Here is a 25,315-nt window from a genome sequence, read left to right as displayed (position 1 = left end):
GAGAGAGAGAGATCACAAGCAGGCAGAGAGGCAGGCAGAGAGAGAGGGGAAAGCAGGCGCCCCACCGAGCAGAGAGCCTGATGCGGGGCTCGATCCCAGGATCCTGAGATCATGGCCTGAGCTGAAGGCAGAGGCTTAACCCACTGAGCCACACAGACATCCCCATGTTTTAGTATGTATCAATGCTTCATTATTGTTTATGGCTCAATAATATTCCATTGTATAGGTATATCTGCACTGATTATCCATTTATCAATTGATGAATAGTTGAGTTGTTTCCATTTTTTTGGCTCTTATGAAAATGTTGTTAAGAACATCCATGTACAAGTTTTTGTGTGAACTTGTTTTCAGTTTCTCTTGTGTATATACTTAAGGCAAGGGTAGGAGCAAGAATACTTGTTAGAAGGCCATCAAACTACCCAGATGAGACGTTTTGGTGACTCAGATCAGAATGGTAGCAGAGAACTTGGTGATAAGTGGTTTGATCCTGAATATATTTTACAAGTAGATCCAATAGGACTTTCTGGCAGATTGGATGTTAATTGGGAATTGAGAAGAATCAAGAAAGAGGCATCAAGAATGAGTGAAAGGTTTTTGGATTGAGCAAGTGGGAAGATGGTATTGTCTAAACTGAGATGGGGAATACTGTAGATGAAGCAGGTGTGGGGAGAAAGATCATTTCTGTTTTGGACATGTTAATTTTGGGATGTCTATTAGACATCCAAGTAGATATGCTTATAAGGCTCAAGTCTGGATTTTGTTAGTGAGGTTTGAGCTGGAGCTATATATTTGAAAGTCACCTGGAAACAGATGATACAGATTAATGGGACTGGTGACATGTCCAAGAGTTTATGTCTAAATCAAATTTAGACAGGGAATATAAGAAGACTAAGGGCTGGGGGCGCCTGGGTGGCTCAGTGGGTTAAAGCCTCTGCCTTTGGCTCGGGTCCTGATCCCAGGGTCCTGGGATTGAGCCCCACGTGGGTTCTCTGCTTAGTGGGGAGCCTGCTTCCTCCTCTTCCTCTATCTGCCTAATTGTGATCTCTGTCAGTCAAATAAATAAATAAAATCTTTTAAAAAAATTAAAAAAGTAGACTAAGGGCTGAGCCCTAACAAGTGGGAGAAGAGAAGTAGTAAAGCCAAAGGAGATGAGAGAGGACAACCCACAGGGTAGGAGGATGTGATATCCTGGAAACCAAGGGACAAAAGTGTATCAAGGCAAGACAGTGGTCATATATATCAAAAGTTGCTGAGAATTCAAGTAAAATGAGGACTGAAAACTGTTGGTTTCAGCAATGTGCATGTCATTGACATTAACAGTTTAAGTGGAGTGAGTGGGGCAAAAGCATAAGAGATAGTGAAAGGAAAGAAATAAAAGATAATATAGAACTTTTTGAAGGGATTTTGTTGCAAAGAGGAGCAAAGAGATGTGAGCAGTGGTTGGTGGGGGAAGCGGGGTTAGGAGATGTTTGGTAGCTCCATTTCCCTGGAAGCACTAAGTTTCCCATGGATAAATTATTAATAGAGACCTGCCATTGTAGGAATATCATGTTCAATTACTATTGAATTTTTTGTTTCTCCAGATTCATTTGTTAATTCCTAATCTCAAATGTGAGATTATGAGGAGATGGGGCCTTTGGGAAGTGATTAGGCCATGAGTGTAGAGCTCCCATGAATGGGATTTGGGTTCTTATAAAAGAGACCCAGAGAGCTCCCTCACCCCTCCTACCATGTGATGACACAGCAAGAACATGCACATCTATAAACGAAGAAGTGGCCTTTTACCAGACACCAAATCTGCCAGGACCTTGATCTTGGATTTCTCAACATCCAGAACTGTGGGAAATAAATTTCTGTTGGCTATGAACTACCCAGCCTTCTCAGAAGCATGAACAGATTAAGGCAAAAGTGGATCATTTCTATCAAAAGTCTTCCTTCATTCCACCTATTTTTTAAAATCAGATAAGTTTAGATGATTGTCCCCAGTTAGTGAACTCACCATAAACTAGTTTATCTTTCTTTAACTTCATATCCCTTTAATAAGCTCCTTCTCTTTCAAGTCTGGCTTGTCCTTCATCCATGTTCCATGGGCACATTCCTTACTGCTTCTACTTCTTTGTCCATAAAGGTCCATACATTTCCTGTCCAAATCCTTGGGCCTCACTCAGGCCCTAAGACATCTGTGAAGACTTTCTTATCTGCATGATGTTTTTTTAATCTGTGCTTCCTGTGGGACCTAAAAATTGGCATTACACAATTTTCCTCTTAATTCTATAATGCCATATATTATTTTTTATTTTTATTTTTATTTTTTTTATTCTTTATTTCCCAGAAAGATTATACAAAGTAGGATTGGCTACTCTTAATTGTGTGCCAGATTGTTCCAAGTCCTTGATATGTATTAACTCAATTTGTCCACATTATAATCCTGTAATAGATGTAGTTTTGTTACTTCTCCATATGAGGAAATTGAGGCTCAGATCAAGAAGCTTTGCAAGGTCACAGAAAAATATGGTGCCAGGATGCAAGTCCAAGCAAAGGCAAAGGGCCTCTTGGGTATGATGAGTAGATCCCCTACAGCACCTGGTTATTCAATAAACATGACCTGATTGATGTGGCCAGCCACCTTCTTACACATAAATCCCTTTTAGTCTTTATGTGTGTGGGGGGGAGCGGGGGGCAAGTCTTAATACCATTCTACCTCATGATCTTATCATTGTGGCATTTTTAAGTAGACAGTAGTGAGGAGGTATAGCAGTGGGGGAAAAGTCATCATGCAGGCCAACAAGAGAAATGTTTTTCACTTTCTGAAAAGTCACTTATAGTAATAACGAGGTGCTTGGCATAATCTAAGTAGAAGTTAGCTGAAGCGAATCCACAGTGTTATTTTCCTTCACACAGAGGCTTCACAGTTCTTCTAGCAGACGTGTAGTTTGGGCACAGGGAATTAGATCCTACATGTTTCCAAGAAGCTGCTGGTTGAGTGATTGCCTGGGTGAGAACAAAATCACAGAGTCCAGTATGTGGCTGTACAGGTCCCTGGAATGTGCTAATCTGGGGTGAGGAAGAAGAATAATTTTCCTGAAAAAGTGCTATATCCTAAAGGAAGTAAAAGTGTTTTGTAAGTTCTTCCATGAGACCACTGGGTATGAAGCTTAAATAAACAAAGCAAGGGAAGTCTATCAGTTGTCCTGAAAGCATTTCCATATGATCACTAATAGCACACTCTGCTGAGAATTTGGATATTTGCTAGCAAACTGAGTCTCAAACTGTGTCAGTTGAGTTAATGAATATTTTATGGAATGAAAAGGAAACCTCTCAGTGGTGTAGAGAGATTCACCGTTTTTAACTAGAATGGAACTATGTGGGATCCTGTATTAATCAGATGGATTTTCTACTCTCTTACATTCCATTTTGTGCTTAAAAAAAAGAAGTTTATCATTGGAAAATAGATTCATATCCTGATTCTTAAAATCAAAGATGGTTCTCCAGAATGAAGTACTATCAAAACTCAATATTTAGCCAAAAATATTGGGGCTGATTTGAGCAAGAAAATTCTAGAGTGGGAAGAATCAATCTCCATAATGTCTCTGAGGGGCTTGGATTCCCCAGTCATCATAATGATTGTAGTATTGTCATTGGACGTGACTATGAGTAGTGAGTCCTGGGAAGTTAAGAACACGATTTACAACTTGAATGATCCATCAGGAATTGACCAACGAGGCCTGTGTTATTTCTGTTAGAAGTCCTTATATGGCGGCTTACTTGTTTTCGAACTTAAACCAGGAGATTCCTGGTGGTGACTAACTTCGGTTCTGATACGTTTTGCATATTGTCTTTCAAACCTACTGAGATTTGGCTTGCTTTTACCTCCAAGGCAGGACTGCTGGTCACTCATCATATTATCTGCATGACAGACCCACTGGCCTTTTTAGGCCTTTTCTTATTATTTATACAGTTTGGGCTCAAAATTCAGTTTCTTACTCTGGCCTGTAGGACACTGGCCCCTGCCTCCTCTTTTTCTTAGCATTCTCTGCTTATCTACTGAACTTTAGACACACTGACCTATTACTGATGTTCCAACCGCAAACTCATTTCTTGCTCAGGCCTTTGCCCTCGATCTTCCTTCTGCTTGGAATGTTGATCTGTAGACTTTCACATGATCACCTCCATCTCCTCGTTCCTGCTTCAGCTAGAACATCAACGACTTAAAAAGGTCCTTGGCGACCCTAATTGAAGCAGCTATCACCCTCACCAAGTCTCTGCTCACTTTGTTTTCTTCAAAACACAGTATCAGGAATTATTTTCAACACGTTTGTAATTTGTTCCTCTTACTAAAATAATAGCTCCTTGAGGAAGGGGCTTCACCTAATACAACACCTTTGCGTTGTCTCCCTTTCCATTCTACCTTATTAACCCCATAGTTATCAGTGTTAGCCTTTGTGCATCTGTCTGCATCATTTAAGTTCTGCTAGGGTAACGTTCCTTCTGAGATCCAACTCACTGCATAGCAAAATCCGCTTCAACACTCACTGATTAACCCAATGTTCTTTTATAAACGTAAGTCAAATCTAATGTCTTTTTTACAGATTTTTACTTAAATTCTAGTTAGTTAATATATCATGTAACATTGGTGTCAGGAGTAGAATTTGGTGATTCATCACTTACCTATAATACCCAGTGCCCATCACAGCAAGTGTTCTCCTTAATCCCCATCACCCATTTATCCCATCCCCCACCCACCACTCACTGTCAACCCTCAGTTTGTTCTGTGTCCTGAAGACTCTCCTATGGTTTGTCTCCCTCTCTTTCTTCTCTCCCCCTTCCCATAAGTTCATCATTTGTTTCTTAAATTCTACATATGAGTGAAATCATATGGTATTTGTCTTTCCCTAACTTATTTGGCTTAGCATAGTACACTCTAGCCCCATCTACATTGTTGTAAATGGCAAGATTTCATTATTTCTGATGGTTGAGTAGTATTGCATTATATATATGTATATCACAACTCTATCATTTCTTCTTTATCCATTCATCAGACAATGGACACTTAGGCTCTTTCCATAGTTAGGCTACTGTTGATAATGTTGCTATAAACATCAGGGTGCTTGTGCCTCCTCAAATAAGTATTTTTGTATCCTTTGGGTAAATACTTAGTAGTATATTTGCTGGGTCATAGGGTAGTTCTATTTTTAACTTTTTAAGGAGCCTCCATACTGTCTTTCAGAGTGGGTACACCAGTTTTCATTCCCACCCACAGTGTAAGAGGATTCCCCTTTCTCTGCATCCTTGCCAACATCTGTTGTTTTCTGTGTCGTTCATTTTGGCCATTCTGACTGGTGCGAGGAGTTATCTCATTGTGGTTTTGATTTGTATTTCCCTGATGAGTGATGTTGAGTATCTTTTCATGTGTCTGTTAGCCATCTGGATGTCTTCTTTGGAAAAATGTCTATTCATGTCTTCTACCCATTTCTTTTTTTTTTTTTTTTAGGTTTTATTTATTCGACAGGCAGAGATCACAAGCAAGCAGAGAGGCAGGCAGAGAAAGAGAGAGAGGTGGAAGCAAGCTCCCTGCTGAGCACAGAGCCCGATGCAGGGCTCAATCCCAGGACCCTGGGATCATGACCTGAGCCAAAGACAGAGGCTTTAACCCACTGAGCCACCCAGGTTCCCCTCTTCTGCCCATTTCTTAACTGGATTATTTGGTTTTTAGGTGTTGAGTTTGAGAAGTTCTTTATGTATTTTGGATACTAACCCTTTCTCAGATGTCATTTGCAAATATCTTCTCCCTTCCTAGGCTGCCTTTTAGTTTTGTTGATTGTTTCCTTCTCTGTGCAGAAGCTTTTTATCTTGATGAGGTCCCAATAGTTGCTTTTGTTTTCTTTGCCTAAAATTTGTACAGAACCACAAAAGACCCCGAATAGCCAAAGCAATCCTTAAAAAGAAAAGCAAAACTGGAAGCATCATGATTCCGGACCTCAAGCTATGTTACAAAGCTGTAGTAATCAAAACGGTATCATACTGGCATAAAACCAGACATGTAGATCAATGGACCAGAGTAGAAAACCCAGAAATGGACCCACAGCTGTATGGTCAACTAATCTTTGACAAAGTGGGAAGGAATATCCAATGGAAAAGACAGTCTCTTCAACAAATGGTGTTGGGAAAACTGGACAGCAGCGTGCAGAATGAAACTGGCCCCCTTTCTGTTGGGGTTAATGTAGAGCATGAAATCAGCCATAATACCTGGCTTGCTGAAATGTAACACAGAGGCCACTGGGGGCAGGGAGGGTTTCAGAGAAGGGCATAGGCCTTTGGAATGCCGAGGCCTGTGTGACCACTCTGCTGTAGGAATGCCATGGGGAATTGCCTTCCCCAGAGCTTTCTTAGCCCAACAGTAGCCCTTTGATCTAAGATGTATGCATTGTCCCTTAGGCTATGTTTAGCAGAACTCGTAGAACATACAGATTAGCATATTGTATCTTTCCCATAAACAGATGTTCCCATAATCAGAGTTTCCAATAAACTCCTAGTTCCAGTAAGGCCCCTTGTCACACATCATGTGCTTGAAAACAGTGATAAGGATTTGTGATTATCTTGAAGGACCAAGAAAAGCAGGAACAAAGAAGGGCAAAGGGCCTTTGTCTCTGAGCATTGACCCCCTTGTCTTCTCTCTTTCACAGCAAAGTTTAGAGTAATCTTTCATTTGTACAGGGATTGCTGGCCATTACCGGCACCCTTCTCATGCCATACAAAAAATAAATTCAAAATGGATGAAAGACCTAAATGTGAGACAGGAAACCATCAGAAGACAAGAACACAGGTAACAAACCTCTTCAACTTTGGCCATAGCAACTAGCATATTAGACACATCATTGGAAGCAAGGCAAACAAAAGTCAAATCTAATTTCTACCCAGTTCCAAAAACTAACAAAGAAATATGTAGAATCTTGATTCTGAGGCACAATAATCTTTTTAACTAAAAAATTTCAAGGTCACTTGTAACAGACATTTATTATGTTGCTTCCTTGTATCCCTTCCTTTTAGGGACTCCTCATTCTATCTTTGGAATCCTAATGTGAGCTGCCATCTTTGTACATGACCCACTTTTCTTGGCCTCTGACTGGTTGAGGGGTAGGTACCTAAAACTGAACCAGTCAAAGACTTCCAGGTCACAGTGATTGAATTTTGGGTGCTTAAAGCCCCTCAACGAGATCTGTTTTAGGTGTTGCTGGCAGAGAAGAATTCTTTCCTTTTTGGGAACAGAGATGAATGGATTTGCGTTTAGAAGGGCAAGTAGTCTGTCCCTGGGTTTGTGGAAAAGTCAGTTGTCAGTTGGAGACAATAAAGCCACCTTCCCATCACCTCCTGCTCCGTCTCACAGAAGTGGAGATGAGAGATGGAGGGTCTGGAGGACACTTGTTTCCTTGGTACCAGCCATTGATTGACTGATTGATAACATTTAGTGTTTGATTACTTTATCACTACTGTTTAATCACTACTGTAGTCATTGATTACATTTCTAGCTTTTTTAAAAATTAATTTTATTATTTTTTTAAACATATAATATATTTTTATCCCCAGGGGTACAGGTCTGTGAATCGCCAGGTTTACACATTTCACAGCACTCACCATAGCACATACCCTCCCCAATGTCCATAACCCCACCTCCCCTCTCCCAACCCCCCTCCCCCCATCAACCCTCAGTTTGTTTTGTGAGATTAAGAGTCACTTATGGTTTGTCTCCCTCCCAATCCCATCTTGTTTCATTTACTCTTCTCCTACCCCTTTAGCCCCCCATGTTGCACATTTCTAGCTTTTGATACTCAGATATTCCAGTGCTTTTTTGGGTACTAAAATCCTGAATTTTTTGGTTTGTATAAAACTATTAACTGAATATATACATGAAGTATGTATATATATTTTAATCCCTGATGTTTAAATTATTTATTCTTATATCATGATTCATAGTCTGACTTAATTGAATAAAGGTGATTTTCTTTATTTCTATAATATTCAAGAAGAGGAAGAAATGGGCAATTGACAAAGCAACACTTCTGTTAGAAAAATTAATTCTACTCTGGTTTGCTGTCTTTCTGAACTAGTGGATTAAAAAATGACATATTGTAGTTGAAACTGGAAATCTCTCCTTTTATATAAATCAACTGAAGGAAACAAAAAGCATTTTCTTTGAGATTAAACACAGGTTGCTGTCAATAAAATGTTGAGTCAATAAAATATTTTCTTAAAGATAATAAAAAGATTATTCAAAAAGGTTTTCTACAAGTTATCAGAAAAGCAATGGAATTTTTTGAACATAAAAACAGCCCAAAGGAAATAGTTGGACCAGTGTAGATTCTGAAAGAGGTAGACTCTTTTCTTAAAAGTATAGTTACAACAGGACACCGTTTACTCAATTTGCTTTATGAGATTGAACTTTAAAAATGATCAAGTGATATTTTAATTTAAAATTTTTATGATTGGTTAATTTTTTCACTTTTAATGAAATGTTTATTTTAAATAGTACTTTATTAATTTTACTTTCTAGTTTATACTAGAATGATAGTGTATATTTAATAGTTATATTTTGCAAATTTATATTTTCATGTTATAATTTTATAATTTTAGATCAATATGGATTATACACCTAGTGTCATTGATTTTTTAATTTTATGAAATATCAATACTGTGATTTAATTTAATTTTATAACTTTCCCCTCTTTGCTTTGAGATAGTTTTTATCACTTATACTTATAGATCATTGCCTAATACAGTTCTTATGCTCTACCTCTGAGACAAATGAATAAAATGATATATTCTCAGTTAGGATTTCAAAAATATTTTTAAAAGCACTAGGTTTACAGGACACCTGGTGGCTCAATTGGCTAAACGTCTGCCTTTGACTCAGGTCATGATCCTGGGGTCCTGGGATCTAGTTGGGCTCCTTGCTTAGCAGGAAGCCTACTTCTCTCTCTGCCTGCTGCTCCCCCTGCTTGTGCTCTCTCTCTCTGACAAATAAACAAAATCTTTAAAAAAAAATACTAGATTTAGGGGCTCCTGAGTGGCTCAGTTGGTTAAGGGTCTGCCTTCTACTCAGGTCATGATCCCAGGATCCTGGGATTCAGCCCCGCATCAGGGTTCCTGCTCAGTGGGAGCCTACTTCTCTCTCTCCAGCTCCCCCTGCTTATGTTCCCTTTGTTGCTATGTCTGTTGGTCATAAATTAAAAAAAAAAAAAAAAAAAAATTTTTTTAGAAAAAAAAATCCTAGGTTTACTGCAAAAATTAACTCAGACTTTATGATCTCCTTTAAACATTTCTGCTGGTGGGAGTTTTTCCATATAAAGTGTAATCTGAGGTGTCTACCAGGCAGATGGTTCTATAGTGGTATTCATTTATGTTTTATTTGAGACCCATTGTGCCTTTTTGTCAAAATTTCCAGGAAATGAAGGAACAATCTAATCCAATGCCTTCATTTGACAGCCTGATAAAATTGGGACAGAGATACAGACCCACCCCAAACATTTGTGGGACCAAACATTTGTGAGTAAGGGTAAAAATGGAGGCCCAATACCATATGTCAACATATTTAAACGTTATAAATCAAGTTAACAAGTTGTTAAAGAGAATGTATTCTAATCTCCCCATCTTGGCAACATGTATCTTTTAGGTTCAAATACAGCATTTTGGACTCCTTTGGAACAGTGGTTTTCAAACTTTGGCATTCATCAGAATCACTGGAAGGGCCTATTACAACAAAGCTTGTTGGCCCCATCCCCAGATTCGCTAGGTCTGAGGTCCTCAAAAGCAATCTTTCTAACAAGATCCCAGGTGATGCTGCTGCTGGGGTCTGGGACTACACTTCGAGAGCATTGCTCTAGATCATGGACCAGGCACCCGGTGGCCTAACTCCTTGGCGGACGGACTCCTTGCCCCCTAGGGTGAGGCATGGCCGGGGAGAAAGGCCAGAGTGGTCCCTCTAAATCAGGGTTTCTCATCCTTGGCACTACTGACATTTTACACCAGATAATTATTTACTGTGTGAGGCTGTCTTGAGCTCTGTAGGACGTTCAGCATCACCCCCACTGCTACCCACTAGATGCTAGCAGCCACCCCAGCGCTCCTGGACTGATAATTAAAAAGGTCTTATGAACATTTCCAAATAACCCCTAAGGGGCAAAGTTAAGCCTGGTTTGACAATTGGTATGCATTTGACTTATCTTTTTCCATATTTTACAAAATTAAAGAAATTCTGTTTGGTAGAGAGCAGAAGAACAATAAACATTTTAGCAGTGACTGGGCATCAAGGTGACTGCATCCTAAGAACGTGTGTGCAGGCGTGATGTGATGAGCACTGGGTGTTATACACTTGAACTCTACATCTGAAACTAATGATGTGTTGGCTAGTTGAATTTAAATAAAAAATAAATAAAAAGACAAGCCCAGCTGGGGGGAAAAAGTGTGTGCAGGAATAAAATCAGGCCTAAACGCTTCTATAGTAGCGATGAAATCATATATGATGCATACCAATTGTCAAACGAAATTTGAGCCGCTAAGTTCCGGATACCTTTTCATAGCATGATTTACAATATATACATAGTTATAAAATTTAAAACCACATACACATACATTCTTGATGATATATAAACTGGCATTAGTCTTTCAAAATATTGATCAAAATTAAGATAATTTGATCAGAACTTTTTGATCAAAATTTGATCAAAATTAAATTAAAAAATTAAATTTTGATTTGATATTTTTATTTATGGGAAATTATTTTTATTTCCACAAAATTATGAATGTAGGCAGAGGTGAATAGTTAGGAGTGTTAACTGCTGCTTTTTTGTTATAATAAGAATTAGAAATAACCTACATGTGCATCAATAGTGGATTGGCTAAGTAAGTGTAGGTACAGCCATATAATAGTTAACACTCGGGAGCTATAAAAGGAACAGATCGTGTCCTGGTAATGAAGGGGGACCATGTGGTGCTCAAAGTGTTAGGAGTGGTACCCTGGCCTCAGACCACAGGTCATCTACTCACTATGTGACTTTGGGCCAGTTACTTATTCTCTTATTGCCTCAATTTTTTCATTTCCAAAATAGGGATTAGTAATGCCTTCTTTCCAGCATTGTTGAGAGGATTAAATAAGGTGAAATGAGTTCGTCTTTCAGTGCAGCTGACAGATGTCAACTATTATTATGGAAAAACTTCCAAGATAAATCACTAAAATATATATATATCAATACAATGAGTATAGACTAAAAAAAAAAAGAGGATGTATATGTGAATTATAGCTAGAGCTTGGCAAGGACACTCATTTTACAGTGGTCATTCCTACACATCTGAGATGGGAAGAATATTTTTTCATCGTATAAATTTTGTTCTTTTTTTTCCATCTATAAGTATTACTTTTATAACCTTAAAAATTATTTAAAGAAAAATAAGAAGGAAATCTCGCAGATGCTCAGATCCTGTAAGATGGCAGAAATAGAGCCATATGGATTCACTGATATTTTTTTAATGAGCCATAGAATGGTACGTCTGGTGCCAGATTTATTTTTGTGCGTGAGAAGCATTCTAAGGCTTAAGAATTTCATGGAAAACTAATTTTTATAATGACATCCCCCTCTTCTTGATGATGAATTTCTTGTATTTTCCACTTGACATAACTAAGAGATTCAGACTAAATCGCCTTTCTTGTTGGAGGTTAATGAATGAAATGCAGAAACATCCCAGGTGCAATGGTCTGTGGAGACCTTTCTCAGGGCAACTGAAGGTGCCTTGTGGGTTGAAAGACTGAAGTGTCCTTTGCCATGATTTTTCTATCCACCATCGGGCAAATCCTACGCTGAACAGACTTCCTTGTGCGAGTCCCTTTTGCCCTATAAATACCCACTTCAAGAATGACTTAATTAAACAACAGATCTGTCTTCCTTTGGCTTTTGGCCAAGTGCCTGGATTTAGGAGGCCCTCAAGCTCTTCGACGGTAGAAAGGAATTCTCAGGATGCAGGTATCAGGAGAAACACCGTCAGTGGTGTTTGTGACCTCTGTCTGACTTTTAATCGCTTTCCTCTCACCTGTGTCTCCACACACAAAAATTCTGAGACTGACAGAAAGCCAGACTCTCATTTTGGTCAGGGAAACAGAACTCTTCATTTTGCAGCAGGTTTTGTGAAGTCTTCAGTCGTCCCACTGTTCATTCAAGTTCCTGAATACATTTCTGTCTTGTGGAACTCTTCTTACAGTGTGGTCAAGGTTCATGCTCTGTGTCTTAAAATCAAAGGGTTAGAATGCATTCACGAAGGGCTTTGCCTTGTTTTTTCTTTGGCTACTCTGTCATCAAGTGTTCTCTTTAGAGGGCTTTCCTCTTTTATAAGTAACAGGATTTGGGGAAGGTTTCGTTCCTTTGTTTTCTATTATGAGATTACAGTAGTTTTAAATTAATAATCAGCTGAAATGTTCATTTTTCTTTCAATGCTGTGGAGTCTAACCTTGCTTCCCTTCCTGTGCCTTCCCACCTACCCTGCCCCCCCCCCTTTTTTTGAAAAATGGCATCCCATTATTGGAAAGAAAAGTCACTAAGCCTGCAAACTTGATGCTACTACAACTTCAGGATTTCCAGGTTCATCTGAGCTCTGAGAGCTGCCATTCTTCTCACTTATTTTTTTTTTGGGGGGAGGGCGGGTGTCATAACAGGTATTTGCACTCATTGACAAGATGGCAAAATTTAGATTATAAGCATGTAGTTGAATACATGAATAACCTGTATTTCTCTTAGGAAATTCTATGTGATGCCTTTAAAAACTTTTTAAAATTTGAATTCGATCTAGTTAGCATACAATGTATTATTAGTTGCAGGGGTAGAATTTAGTGATTCATCAGTTGCTTATAACACCCAGTGCTCATTCCATCAAGTGCCCTCCTTAATGTCCATCACTCAGTTACCCCATCTTCCACCCACCAGCCCTCCAGCAACCCTCAGTTTGTTTCCTAGAGTTAAGAGTCTCTTGTGGTTTACCTGTTTTCATTGTATTTTATTTTTCCTTCCCTTCCTCTACGTTTATCTTCTCATTCATCCTTGATACATTTCTCCAACATTTCCACCAGGGAATGAATCCATATACATGTCACTCTTCTCGTCAACTCGCCACCCCAACTTTCATCGAAGGAGCTTACCTTGTACTTGAGAAGAAAGATAGAGGCTATCTGATTTGAATTCTTTACCCCCTCCAACTTCAGCAAAATACAACTTTCCTTCCAGGTTTGGAGGCAACTTTCTTCCTTCTTATCTAAATTAATTCCTCCACCTCTCTTACCCTTGGGCGTTAGGTGATGACAGTCCAAATGGTTTTCTGCAAATATGGATTGCCTAAAAGAACCACTTATTTCATTTAGAATAGAATATTTTACACAAAACCTAAATACTTTTGAAACTTAAGGTTTTAAATCTTGGATACAGTGTAACCGTATTTATTTGAATGATTGAATGAGACATTCACAGGAAAATATTGATAGAAGTTGACTAAGAATATAGGTAAGAGCGAAATAATGTTAATTCCCATCTCTGTTTTCTAGAGTTTTTTCTTAACTTTTAGTACATGAAGATTTTGCAGTACGTTGAAAAACTTCATTATAATTTTATACTGTCCAAATAGACACTAAGTGGCCATCAATTTCCTATACTTATTATTATTTTTTTAAGTTTATTTACTTTATTTTAAGGTATTGCTGCACTGCAAGAAAAGAGGAGGGAAAAAAATCCCAGGCAGATAAACTATTCTCCTTTTTGTCATTTCTGCCCAAAGTTGCTCTCATTTTTAAGATATTGGAAATTTCGCATCATATACATTCGAATTCGACACCTCATGAAGGTCAAACACATGTCAGTGGAGAGAATGATTACAATTGCTGTAACCATTTCGATCTTTATTGCTTTAGTATACTTATAGTAGCTTCCTCTCTTGCTGATCACATTCCGTGCCAAATTTCCCTCTTTGAATATTGACTTATAATGCAATGCTTTTTCTGAGAGACAATGAGTACTAAGGAATGAAATTGTCTGGTCAAAGATCACTGTACTTTGAATATGTCATTCTTACTTGTCCTTATATTAGAGAACCATCTGTGACCGAACTGGTACAGGAACAGGAGCAAGACCAGCTGTGGCTGACATTACACTCCAGCTGGGAGAGCCTCAATGGGACCACTTTGCATGAACTGCTGGTAAAAGGGTAAGACCCCTTGCACAAGAGCTGTGCAGAGTGGATTATGGAGCAAAAGTCTATCATCAGGGACCTCCTCCTGTTATTAATTTAAGATAATCCACATTTATCAAGTCAATAAAGAACTTCCATCGAATGGTGATTTGCCTTTATATTTCAACACTGTTTGGCTTTATCTCTTCTTTCTAGACATAGATCATTTTTTCTCTTGCTAGCTATCTGTTTTTTTAATGACGATTACAGAAACTATCATGGGGAAGGAAGAGGAACTTGCGTTCTAATTTTGGAGTTTTTTCCACATCCTATTCAAAGTAGATTCTCCTATCTGCAGTTCGTACAGTTGCTACATGAGCTAGTTAGCAGGGAATTGAAGTAATGAGAACTGGTCAAACTGGGACAGTCTGAGGGGGAAAACTGACACAAAATGAAGTTATAATCAAGTAGCTTTGCAAGTATACTTCTGAAAATTGTCCCTAAAAAAAATCATGAAACCTTGAACAAGGCTGTCTTTCTTGTCCTTGGATGGGGATATGGGGGTATGGAGGGAAATTGAAGGAATTAACACCTATTTAGTGGTTATTACATTATAGGGTCATAGCTACAGAATATTTAAATAACTTGATCAAAACTCAGAGCCCACAATGGGCTCTCAACTCAAACCAAGTTAATCTGACTCCAGAGCTTTTAATAAGTGCTAGATAAACCACTTAAGAATTTCAAAGAAGAAATCAAAAGGCAGGCCTTTTCTCTTTAAAATGTCCTGAAAATTTCCCCATAGACCAAACTCTGCAGCCAAATTTCTGAAGTACTTCTTTCAAAACAATGACCTGAATCTTTCAACAGAGTGATTTGTTTCCGCAAATTGCAAATGCCAGAAAAGACCTTTTAAGCTTAATAGATAACATACATATGTGCATTTCATTGTAAATTGGGAGTTGGTAGAACTGGTTCTACTTCTGGCTTTCTAACTAGATTTGTGATCCTATATAACCACAATTTCCTATAAAAAAAATTGGTACAGATAGCTATTGCTGTTTTTTCCTATTTCTACAAGTTGTGATTTTGGGATCTAACAAATAACTAATTGTTGATCATCTCTTCTCTGCCAGGTCCAGTGCTAGGTTGTGAGGGGTTGTAGGAGGGAATGAGGGGGACAAGGGCCCTCGTCTCAAGGAATCTATACTGTGTAGGTGGACGGAGAGACCATAAGCTAGTAAACAAAATGAATTTCAGATATTTGGAAATATCACAACGAAATTAAGGATAACAAGATAGAGAGTAAGGAGGAAACAGGACTTTAGGTTGTGGGAAGTCAAAAAGCAGACATGCTTTTCCTGTATTATATAATTTATTGATACTAAATAATTACACACGCCTCCATGCAGATTTAGCAAGAAATGAAATTAAATTAAATCCTCAAAAAGGAATGTGGACATGACATATTTAGGGATTTTTTTTTTCCTGAGAAATCTAGGATTCTAAGCGCATTGTAGTATTTTTGACAGTCCAAAAGTGTCTTTTGTTTTTTAAATTTATACTGTGAATAAATGCTTTGTGATTGAAAGAGAACTTTGTGATTGAAATTTAATGAACCCTGAAGTGAGTTCTCTTGTGCAGCCACATTGATAGATGTTTAAACATGGCCCGTGTTCTTACCTTTAAAGGTTAACTATGATTTTTAGAAGGGTCTTTCTTTCCCGAAGTTACTTTCTGTTAAGTTTTACTGAGTGGTTCTGATCCCAGCATCTAGAGTACATGAAATAAATTTAACCCCCCTTCTTTCTGTCAGCCAATCATAGATCCACATTTTAATATCACAAGTCTCATCAAGATTCTTTCCCAGTCTAAAATTTAATTCCTTTATCTGTTTTCTAACTTTTGAAGTAATATTTTCTGTCAGATTTCTTGTAAATACTTTTGGACATCCACACCCTCTCTGTGAGCATAAAAATCTGACATGCTCCTTCCTCACCAAGGATTCTAAGAAGTAGCCTAATTCCCTCACCTTCTTCTTGCTACTTTGAAAAATCATGGTTTGAGTCAATATTTTGGGTGGTGCTACCAGCCAAGATGAGGTGGGAGACTTTGCTAACAGTAGTTTCTTTTCCCACCCAGGTGAAATTATATTATGATGATATTAAATAAACTAAAAAAATGTACACGTCTTCCGTATACCCTTACTTCCAAGATGGTATTTGACAACAGCGCTGTCTCAAGAATTTCTGCACGAAGTACAGATAATCATTACTCAAAGAATATGACCTCTGGGAACTGTTGAACCTATGTCTTGTTTTTCACTGGTAAAGTGTTTGAAGTGAATGATAAATATATAGCTTAACATTATGCCATTTTATGTTTCCAAATCTAGGCAGGCTTGTCATAGCAGAAGTAAGATTTCTCTTCTGTGTACTAAACAAGGTAAGAGAATTAGTGGTGTAGCAATGGAATATGAACTTAATTTAACTGGATTGGCTCGGTGGAAAAAACAGAAACTTGCACTTAACCGCAAAGATCCAAGTTTGGCGCTGGGTTTGGCAGTGAATCCCATATTGTCTTTCCGGTTCCTTGATAGACTGTGGGCGCCGCCCGGCGGCCCGAATGAACAAGAGGATCCTTGGGGGTCGGACCAGTCGCCCTGGAAGGTGGCCATGGCAGTGTTCCCTGCAGAGTGAACCCAGTGGACATATTTGTGGCTGTGTCCTCATTGCCAGGAAGTGGGTCCTGACAGTTGCCCACTGCTTCGAGGGGTAAGCTGCACTTTGTCCTTTGACTTTGCCTGGATTTGATCATTTTGTCCCTTGGGCATTCTTAGAGACATGTGTCATTTTTGAAGCCACTTAAATGCAAAAGCCACAGTTGATCTACTTCCTTTATGTGCTTAAGTTTTTCTACTCTTGATGTTGTCATCTTATGTATGTGCTAATCATTTATTGGATTTTGATTTTTTCCTGAAGAGGAGGGAAGAGGACTTTGAGAAGCAGAATTAAAGGTCCCACTGTATGTGCATTAGAGTTTTCCAGAAAACAAGAGACCAGTAAGAGAGGAAGGGTGGATGGGGGTTGCTGGTGAGTCCAAAATATAATGGTGTCGATCCACATCCTGGAGACTTGGAGGGTTGCCGTTGGGGTCCAAAGGCCATCTGCTGGCAGAATTTCTTCTTGCTCAGGAGAGGTTAGTCTCTGTCTCTTCAGGTCTCCCATATATGGGATGAGGATAACCATATTGTGGAGGTTAATCTTATTTATTCAAAATCCACCAGTTTAAATGTTCATCTAGCTCAAAAAACACCTTCACAGAAGCATCTAGAATAGTGTTTGACCAAATATTTGGGCGCCATGGTACAGCCACATTGGCATATAAAATAAATTTTTACAATATGCCTAAAGGAAGCAGAAAAATAAGACAAAGGGCAAACCTACCTTATATTGACAACCATCACTGTAGAAGGTCCTCTCCCATTCCTGCCATCTGTTGTACTTTTGGAACAACAACAACAACTAAAACCAAACCAAACAATTGCAATAATAAACAAAAAAATCCCAGACATTTAGTTTGTTCCCACAAGAATCTGGGGGTCAGACATTTGGACACGACACAGCTGGTGCAGTTTGTCTGTGATCAGCAATGTCTGGGGCCTCAGCTGGAAGATTCTAAGGCTGAAGACGGGAACCATCGCAAGTCAGGCGGTCAGTGCTGCCTGTTGACTAGGGCCTTAGTACACCATGGCGGTTGGCATCCCCAAGAACCAGCTTCTCCAAAAGGGAGACCTGGCCTCCGGACACCCACATGGTGCCTCTCCTGCGTGGCTGGTCAGAGCCCTCACAAGCCTAACCCAGATCTAAAGTGAAGAAAAAAAAAAAATCTCCTCTCAGTAGGAGGAGGATTTGAGGGCAGGTTTTATTTTTTTTTTAATTTAATTTTAAATTTATTTATTTTTAATTTTAAATAAATAATTTGAATTTTAAATAAATTTAAATTTGTTATTATTATAAAGATTTTATTTATTTATTTGACAGACAGAGATCACAAGTAGGCAGAGAGGCAGGCAGAGAGAGAGGAGGAGGCAGGCTGCTCGCTAAGCAGAGAGCCCGATTCAGGGCTCCATCCCAGGACCCTGGGATCATGACCTGAGCCAAAGGCAGAGGCTTAACCCACTGAGCCACCCAGGCACCCCCAGGAGGGCAGGTTTTAAAAACTATCATGCTGGGGTGCCTGGGTGGCTCTGTGGGTTAAAGCCTCTGCCTTCAGCTCAGGTCATGATCTCAGTGTCCTGGGATCGAGCCCCATGTCAGGCTTTCTGCTCAGCGGGGAGCCTGCTTCCCCCTCTCTCTCTCTCTGCCGGCCTCTCGGCCTACTTGTGATCTCTGTCTGTCAAATAAATAAATAAAACCTTAAAAAAAATCATGCCACTTTTTTTCCTATTTAAAAAAAATTATTTCAAAGGAAAATTAAATATTAAATAATAGCAAAAATTCAAAACAAAATAACTCATAATTCTGTCACCTAACTGAACTGATTGTTTTCATTTGATCAGGTTAATTTCTAGGAAAAAATGCAATTTCTTTTTTTTCCCCTATTTTGTTTTTCTTAGCTTTGCCACTTATTGTGCCACCAAGGATCGATTCATAACTTCTCTGGGCCACAGTCTTTACCTGGGACATGAGGGAAATAACAGTTCCTACCTCACAGGGTTGGTGCGCACAGTTGAACTAGTCTTGTAGAAAGCCTTGAGAAGCTTGTCTGACAGTGATCAGTGAGCTCTCACTAAAGGTCACCTTTTCTTTTAAAAAACTACTACCAAAAACATGCATTCTACCTTTTCCCTTTGCATTATGGCATGAGTAATTTTGCATTTTGCTGGCAGTATTTTCTTAAATTATGTTCAGTTAGCCAACATATAATCCATCGTTAGTTTTTGATGTAGTGCTCAACGATTTCTTAGTTGTGTGTAACACCCAGTGCTCATCACAACACATGCTAGCGATATTTTTATCTTGTTCCCTACTCTCTCAACTTTCTCCTCATCCTCACAGTAACCCCTGTTACAACCTAGCCAATGTCCCTTGACAGCCAAGCACACATGCATTCTGTACAGGGTCCCACTGTTCACTTTTACAGTTTGGAATCCCAGTCTGTGCTTTTGTTTGTTGTTTTTATCATACAACAATATATCATGGACCTCCCTCTGAGTCAATGGGTGTAGCTCGAGCTCATTCTTTTTCAAAACTAAATGATAGTCCCTTATCTAGATTTACCATAACTTTTTCTATTATTCCCCAGGCAATATACATTCAGGTTAGTTCCAGCTTGCTACCATCTTAACAATACTATAATTCATCTTCTCAAACAAAACTACCCACCCACTGGTCCTCTTGTTTCTACAGACAAGAGTCCCAGCATTTATTCTTAGCTCTACATGGGCGTTCCAGAGATGAATACACCTTTCTTTCCTTGGAGTGCTAACCTAGTAAGGAGGCAGATGTTTAAAAAAAAAAAAACAGAATGTGATAAGGGATTATAAAATAAAAATGTGCATATCCAGTTGACTGCTCCTCTAGGGAAAATAAAATATTAAAAAATCAAACCAGAAGCCCCTCTTGAGGATTTTTAACGTGTAAGATCCAAAATGATTGGAAGAATCTCTGTAGTATGTTGGGAAATACATGACTGTGTTATTGCTTTGGAAGGGGCCAGATGTTTCCAGATGTCTTGGATTTATATCCCTGTGGTAAGCAGAGATGATACTAAAAGAGTACATTCATCAAAACACAATGACTTAAATAAATCCAACAGTTCTTTAAAAGGAACAATTGTGTTTACCTGCTAGTTCCGCCGGGTTCTTAGGCCTCTTGTATCATTTCCATATGTGGTGTCCAAGCGTCCTCTTTGCCCGACAGCTCTGTAAAGTTCACAAGAGACCTTGCAGTAGAGAAGAAATATGTGTTTACAGTTAAGGGAGATGGATATTATATCAAAGGTCTCGGTGAAATTTTATGAAACACTAAGCAGAACTGTCGAGAGGGACCTGGCCTGTCGAGAAAAAGCTAGAAATTGCCCAACTTCAAAAAAGCCTTCGCTTGAATGTGTACTAATAACAGACTCCATTTTACAATCCTGTCCAGTGGCCTGCAGACTTCGAGAACTTCTCATTGTAAGCCTGATTCTCAGCTGCTGGAATTAACGGGATTCACTTCATGGTGTGATTCCATACTTCGGCAAGGCCCAGCGTGGACCCATCTTTAGGTCTTCTCAAGCCTGTCTCTTTTAATTATATTGTTTTTTTTTTTTTTTTTTAAAGACAAGTTTGTTTTGCTGTCTTATGGAGTATTTAAAAATCCCAAATGAGAATTAAAAACATATGAGATACTAAGCTGATCAGACCAAGTCCCATAATGCCCTAATCACAAAACTTCCAACACTTCTGAGGAAGAAAGACTGACTTTCAGGGGTAATTTAACAAGCAATTTTCTGTCTTCTTCTGCCTCTAAAAATCTCAAGGCTGAACTTCTGAGGCTGACCCACAAGTAGTCATTGTCAGGAGTGTCTAATTTCTCTTCAGGAAACGCACATGAAAAATGATCACCTCACTACAGGACCATAACCCTTAACCCCGCTATGTCACCCATGCTGTGATTTCTCCCAACCAGCTCTTGTCTCCAACAGGACAGCAGCTGCTGATCTGCACGTGTCCCCCAATGATTTCAGTCGCCCAGTCTTCTCCTTGTGCCCTTTCTCTTCCCAGTTAACCTTGTGCACCAAGCTTATCACGTCAGTCCTATTGCTGAGAACTACAAGGTCTTTGTCCCTGGATCTGTCTGCCATACACACTGGGCAGATCTCCGAAAAAGAGTGAATGTGAATACCACATTTTCAGGTCCTAATATTCTTGCTTTTCAGAGCTGAGGGAGAACATCACCCAAGAGGGCATATCAGCACCGTCCCTGACTGTCAACATCAGTTAGACCCTTAATTTTACTCAATCATCTTTCTTCCTCCTTCTGGACAGCTCCCTCACTCATTCTCCACAAGACAAAATCACTGCTCTTGCCAGCTCTCCTGGTCTAACAGTCTGTTAGTGCACTCAGAAAAGGAAGTGAGAGGTTTGGTCTGACTTTCTATTAAAAGTTAAATCATGTTGTATCCTCATGTTTCCTTCTTTATTTCTAGGTGTTTATGAACTGTGCTGATAATTCACAGTTTGTTTTTACTTTCCATCAACTTAAGCCATTTGATCCATACCCATCAGTAATAGTGTCCACTAAAGCAGAAATTCTACATTTGGGTTCCATACCTCCCTGGGGTGCTATTTTCCAGAAGCACTGAAAAGTAAGCAAGTGCGGTTTTAAAAAGTCCTTATTAGTATGGTGTAAGAGGATGGTCGAGTTTCTTCTGTATATAGCTGTCCAATTTTCCTAGCACCTTTTATTGAAGAGACTGTCTTTTTTCCACTGGATATTTTTTCCTGCTTCCTCCTTCAAAGATTAGTTGACCATAGAGTTGAGGGTCCATGTCTGGGCTCTCTACTTTGTTCCCTGGTCTACGTGTCTGTTTTTGTGCCAATACCATGCTGTCTTGGTGATCACAGCTTTGTAATATAGCTCGAAATCCGGCAACATGATGCCCCTGCTTTGTTTTTCTTTTTCAACATTTCCTTGGCAATTCGGGGTCTTTTCTGGTTCCATAGAAATTTAGTATTCTTTGTTCCAGCAATGTGAAAAATCCTTTGGTATTTTGATTGGGATGGCATTGAAAGTATAGATTGCTCTGGGCAGCGTAGGCATTTTAATGATGTTTATTCTTCTGATCTATGAGTTTGGAATGTTCTTCCATCTTTTTGTGTCTTCTTCAATTTATTTCATGAGTATTCTATAGTTCTAAGAGTATAGATCCTTTACCTCTTTGGTTAGGTTTATTCCAAGGTATCTTATGGTTTTTGGTGCTATTGTAAATGGAATCGATTCTCTGATTTCTCTTTGTATAGTTATATTTTTAACATGTAAGAAAGCAACTGATTTCTGTGCATTGATTTTGTATCCTGCCACATTACTGAATTGCTGTATGAGTTCTAGTAATTTGGGGTGTGGAGTCTTTTGGGTTTTCCCACATAAAGTATCATGTCATCTGCGAAGAGAGAGAGTTTGACTTCTTCTTTGCCTATTTGAATACCTTTTATTTCTTTTTGTTGTCTGATTGCTGTTCCTAGGACTTCCAGTACTATGTTGAACAATGGTGGCGAGAGTAGTCATCCTTGTCACGTTCATGATCTTAAGGGAAAGGCTCTCAGCTTTTCCCCATTGAGAATGATATTCACTGTGGGCTTTTCATACATGGTTTTTATGAAATTGAGGAATGTTCCTTCTATCCCAACAACTCTGAAGAATTTTAATCAGGAAAGGATGCTATAATTTGTCAAATGCTTTTTCTGCATCAGTTGAGAGGACCATGTGGTTCTTGTCTCTGCTCTTATTTATGTGTTCTGTCACATTGATTGATTTGTACATGTTAAACTACCCTTGCATCCCAGGGATAAATCCCACCTGGTCGTGATGGATAAGCCTATCACCCAGCAATTGCACTACTGGGTGTTTACCCCAAAGATACAGATGTAGTGAAAAGAAGGGCCATATGCACCCCAATGTTCATAGCAGCAATGGCCACAATACCAAACTGTGGAAGGAGCTGAGATGCCCTTCAACAGATGAATGGATAAAGAAGATGTGGTCCATATATACAACAGAATATTACTCAGCCATCCAGAAAGATGAATACCCAACATTTGCATCAACATGGATGGGACTGGAGGAGACTTTGCTGAGTGAAATAAGTCAAACAGAGTAAGACAAGTATTATATGGTTTCGCTTATTGTGGAATATAAGGAATAGCATGGAGGACATTAGGAGAAGAAAGGAGGAAATGAAGAGGGGGAAATTAGAGGGGGAGATGAGCCATGAGAGACTATGGACTCCAGGAATCATATTGCAGTTTTCAGAGGGGAGGGGAAAGGAAAGTGGGGGGTTGGGTGAGCCTGGTGATGGGTATTAAGGAGAGCACATGTTGCATGGAGCAGTGGGTGTTTTATGCAAACAATGAATCATGGAACACTATATCAAAAACTAATGATATACTGTATGGTGACTAACAAAACATAAAAAATTATATTAAAAAAAAAAGGTCCTTGGTGACAATGACCTGATTCTATGCTTGCCACTGTGCTGCCTCCTATGGAGAAATTCTCTCTCATCCTCCTCTCTCCAGTGGAAAATATCTGGGTTTAGGATGTGGCTGGAAGTTGGCTTAAAATATGTGCCAAGCCTCATAGTTTCTGGGGGGTCACAAAAAATGGGAGTTTTTCAAATGAGCATCTAATAATATGGGACACTTCCAATATACCTCCATAGTAAAGTCACTTTTCTACCCTAAGAGACAACTTCCTGACATCTCCTTTCTCCCTTAATCCTCTCACCCTCCATTGGTCTCACATCGTACTTCATGGAGAAAACAGACACCATCGTACATTTCCCTTTGTCTTACCCTTAGCCCCAACAAATTACCTGTAAATATGGCCACATCCCCTTCTTTCCCTTAAATTAACGTAGATGTGTCTCTGTTTCTATTTAAGACAATCGTATCCACCTTCATCTTTTTAAAAACTTTATTTTTAAAATCATCATTTCCATTTTGCATCAATTATTCCCTTATTGCTGGATCATTCTCTTCAACAAACTTGACTTGATATCACTAACTTGAGTCGCCTTCTCTTGATTTTCCATCTCTCCTCAACTATTGCTCATTCTGCCTGGAATTCACAGTAAAACTCCCAACAGACTTTCGTACAGTCACTGTCTCCCTTTTTCCACTTCCCATATTCTCCTCAGCCCACTCTGGTTGAGCTCTCATCACGGTCATCACAGATATGTCACAGATACAGCAAAGTCTTTGATGACTTCCATCTTGCCATATCCAGTGGTGACTTTTCAGTTTCCAACTTATTGGAACCCTCCTTAGTATTTCATCATCACATCTGTCTTGAAATACTTTCTTCACTTTAATTTTAGAATATCAAAAATATTCCTGTTTTCCTCTCTTTTCCCATCTCTTCCTTTTTTAGGCCACTGAATGCTTTAATGCTCCAGAGCTATTATGGGCTGCAGGCTTTGTTTCCCTTCCAAATGCACATATTGAAACTCTAACCTCCAACAGAATGGAATTAGGAGGTGAGGCCCTTGAGAGGTAATTAAATCATGATGATGGAAACCCCAAAATGGGAATAATGTCCACATAGAAAGAAGAGTACTTGCTACCTTTTTCTGCCATATGAGGTTACAAAAAGAAGATTTTTATCAATAAACTAGGTAGTATATCTCCACCAGAACCTAACCATGGCCCCAGAACGAGGAGAAATAAATATATATTATTTAAGTCACTCACTCTATGGTAATTTGTTATAGCATCCCGAGCTAAGACAAGGACCCGATTCTTGGCTTTCTTATCTGTCTGCAGTCATCTCATAATATGGTTTCAAATACATGTACATATTTGAACAAATATGAATACAAGTATTGATATGAATATTATTATGAATATAATATTTGAATATAAATATGAATATCATACATTTATTCATGACTTCCAAACTTATATCTTCAGCCCGGCCCAGAATTTTCCCAACCAGCACCCCTACCCACAGACTTTAAACATGTGTATATAACTAGATGAGATGAGATGTCCATTTGAGTGTGCAATAAACATCCTACTTTAATGGCCAAAACAAAATTTGATTTCTTACCTCACCTCCTGATCAAATAATTGTGTGCCTCAGAAACTTTCCCCATCTCAGTAAAAATCATCATTATCCATTCATTTGTCAAACCTAGGAATCATCCTTAATTCCTCTCACATTTACTCTAATAATAACTTCTGTAGGATCTTCTTTCAAATTATCTCTAACCAAAGCACTTCTCACCATCTTCATGCTATAATCCTATTCTAAGCCATCATCATACCAGGGCTCATTATTATATTAGTTTCCTAGGGCTGTCATAACAAAATAATAAACTAAGTGGCTTGAACAACAGAATTTTATTATCTTAC

The 25,315-nt window shown here is 38.9% G+C and overlaps 1 protein-coding gene across 3 annotated transcripts in view; it reads left to right on the top strand.

The window, feature by feature from the left end:
• The window catches only part of CORIN (corin, serine peptidase), a 249,036-nt gene that overhangs the window by 205,665 nt on the left and 18,056 nt on the right, over positions 1 to 25,315 (top strand). For all 3 annotated transcript variants that reach the window (XM_047719221.1, XM_047719220.1, XM_047719222.1), the window contains exons 17-19: positions 14,116 to 14,232; positions 16,592 to 16,641; positions 16,796 to 16,970. In XM_047719221.1, coding sequence (XP_047575177.1) covers positions 14,116 to 14,232; positions 16,592 to 16,641; positions 16,796 to 16,970 — 342 coding nt within the window. The remainder of the gene's footprint in view (positions 1 to 14,115; positions 14,233 to 16,591; positions 16,642 to 16,795; positions 16,971 to 25,315) is intronic.

The sequence above is a fragment of the Lutra lutra genome, chromosome 2 (assembly GCF_902655055.1).
Source record: "Lutra lutra chromosome 2, mLutLut1.2, whole genome shotgun sequence".
Classification (NCBI taxonomy): Eukaryota; Metazoa; Chordata; class Mammalia; order Carnivora; family Mustelidae; genus Lutra; species Lutra lutra.
This window is presented reverse-complemented; position numbering and strand designations above follow the sequence as displayed.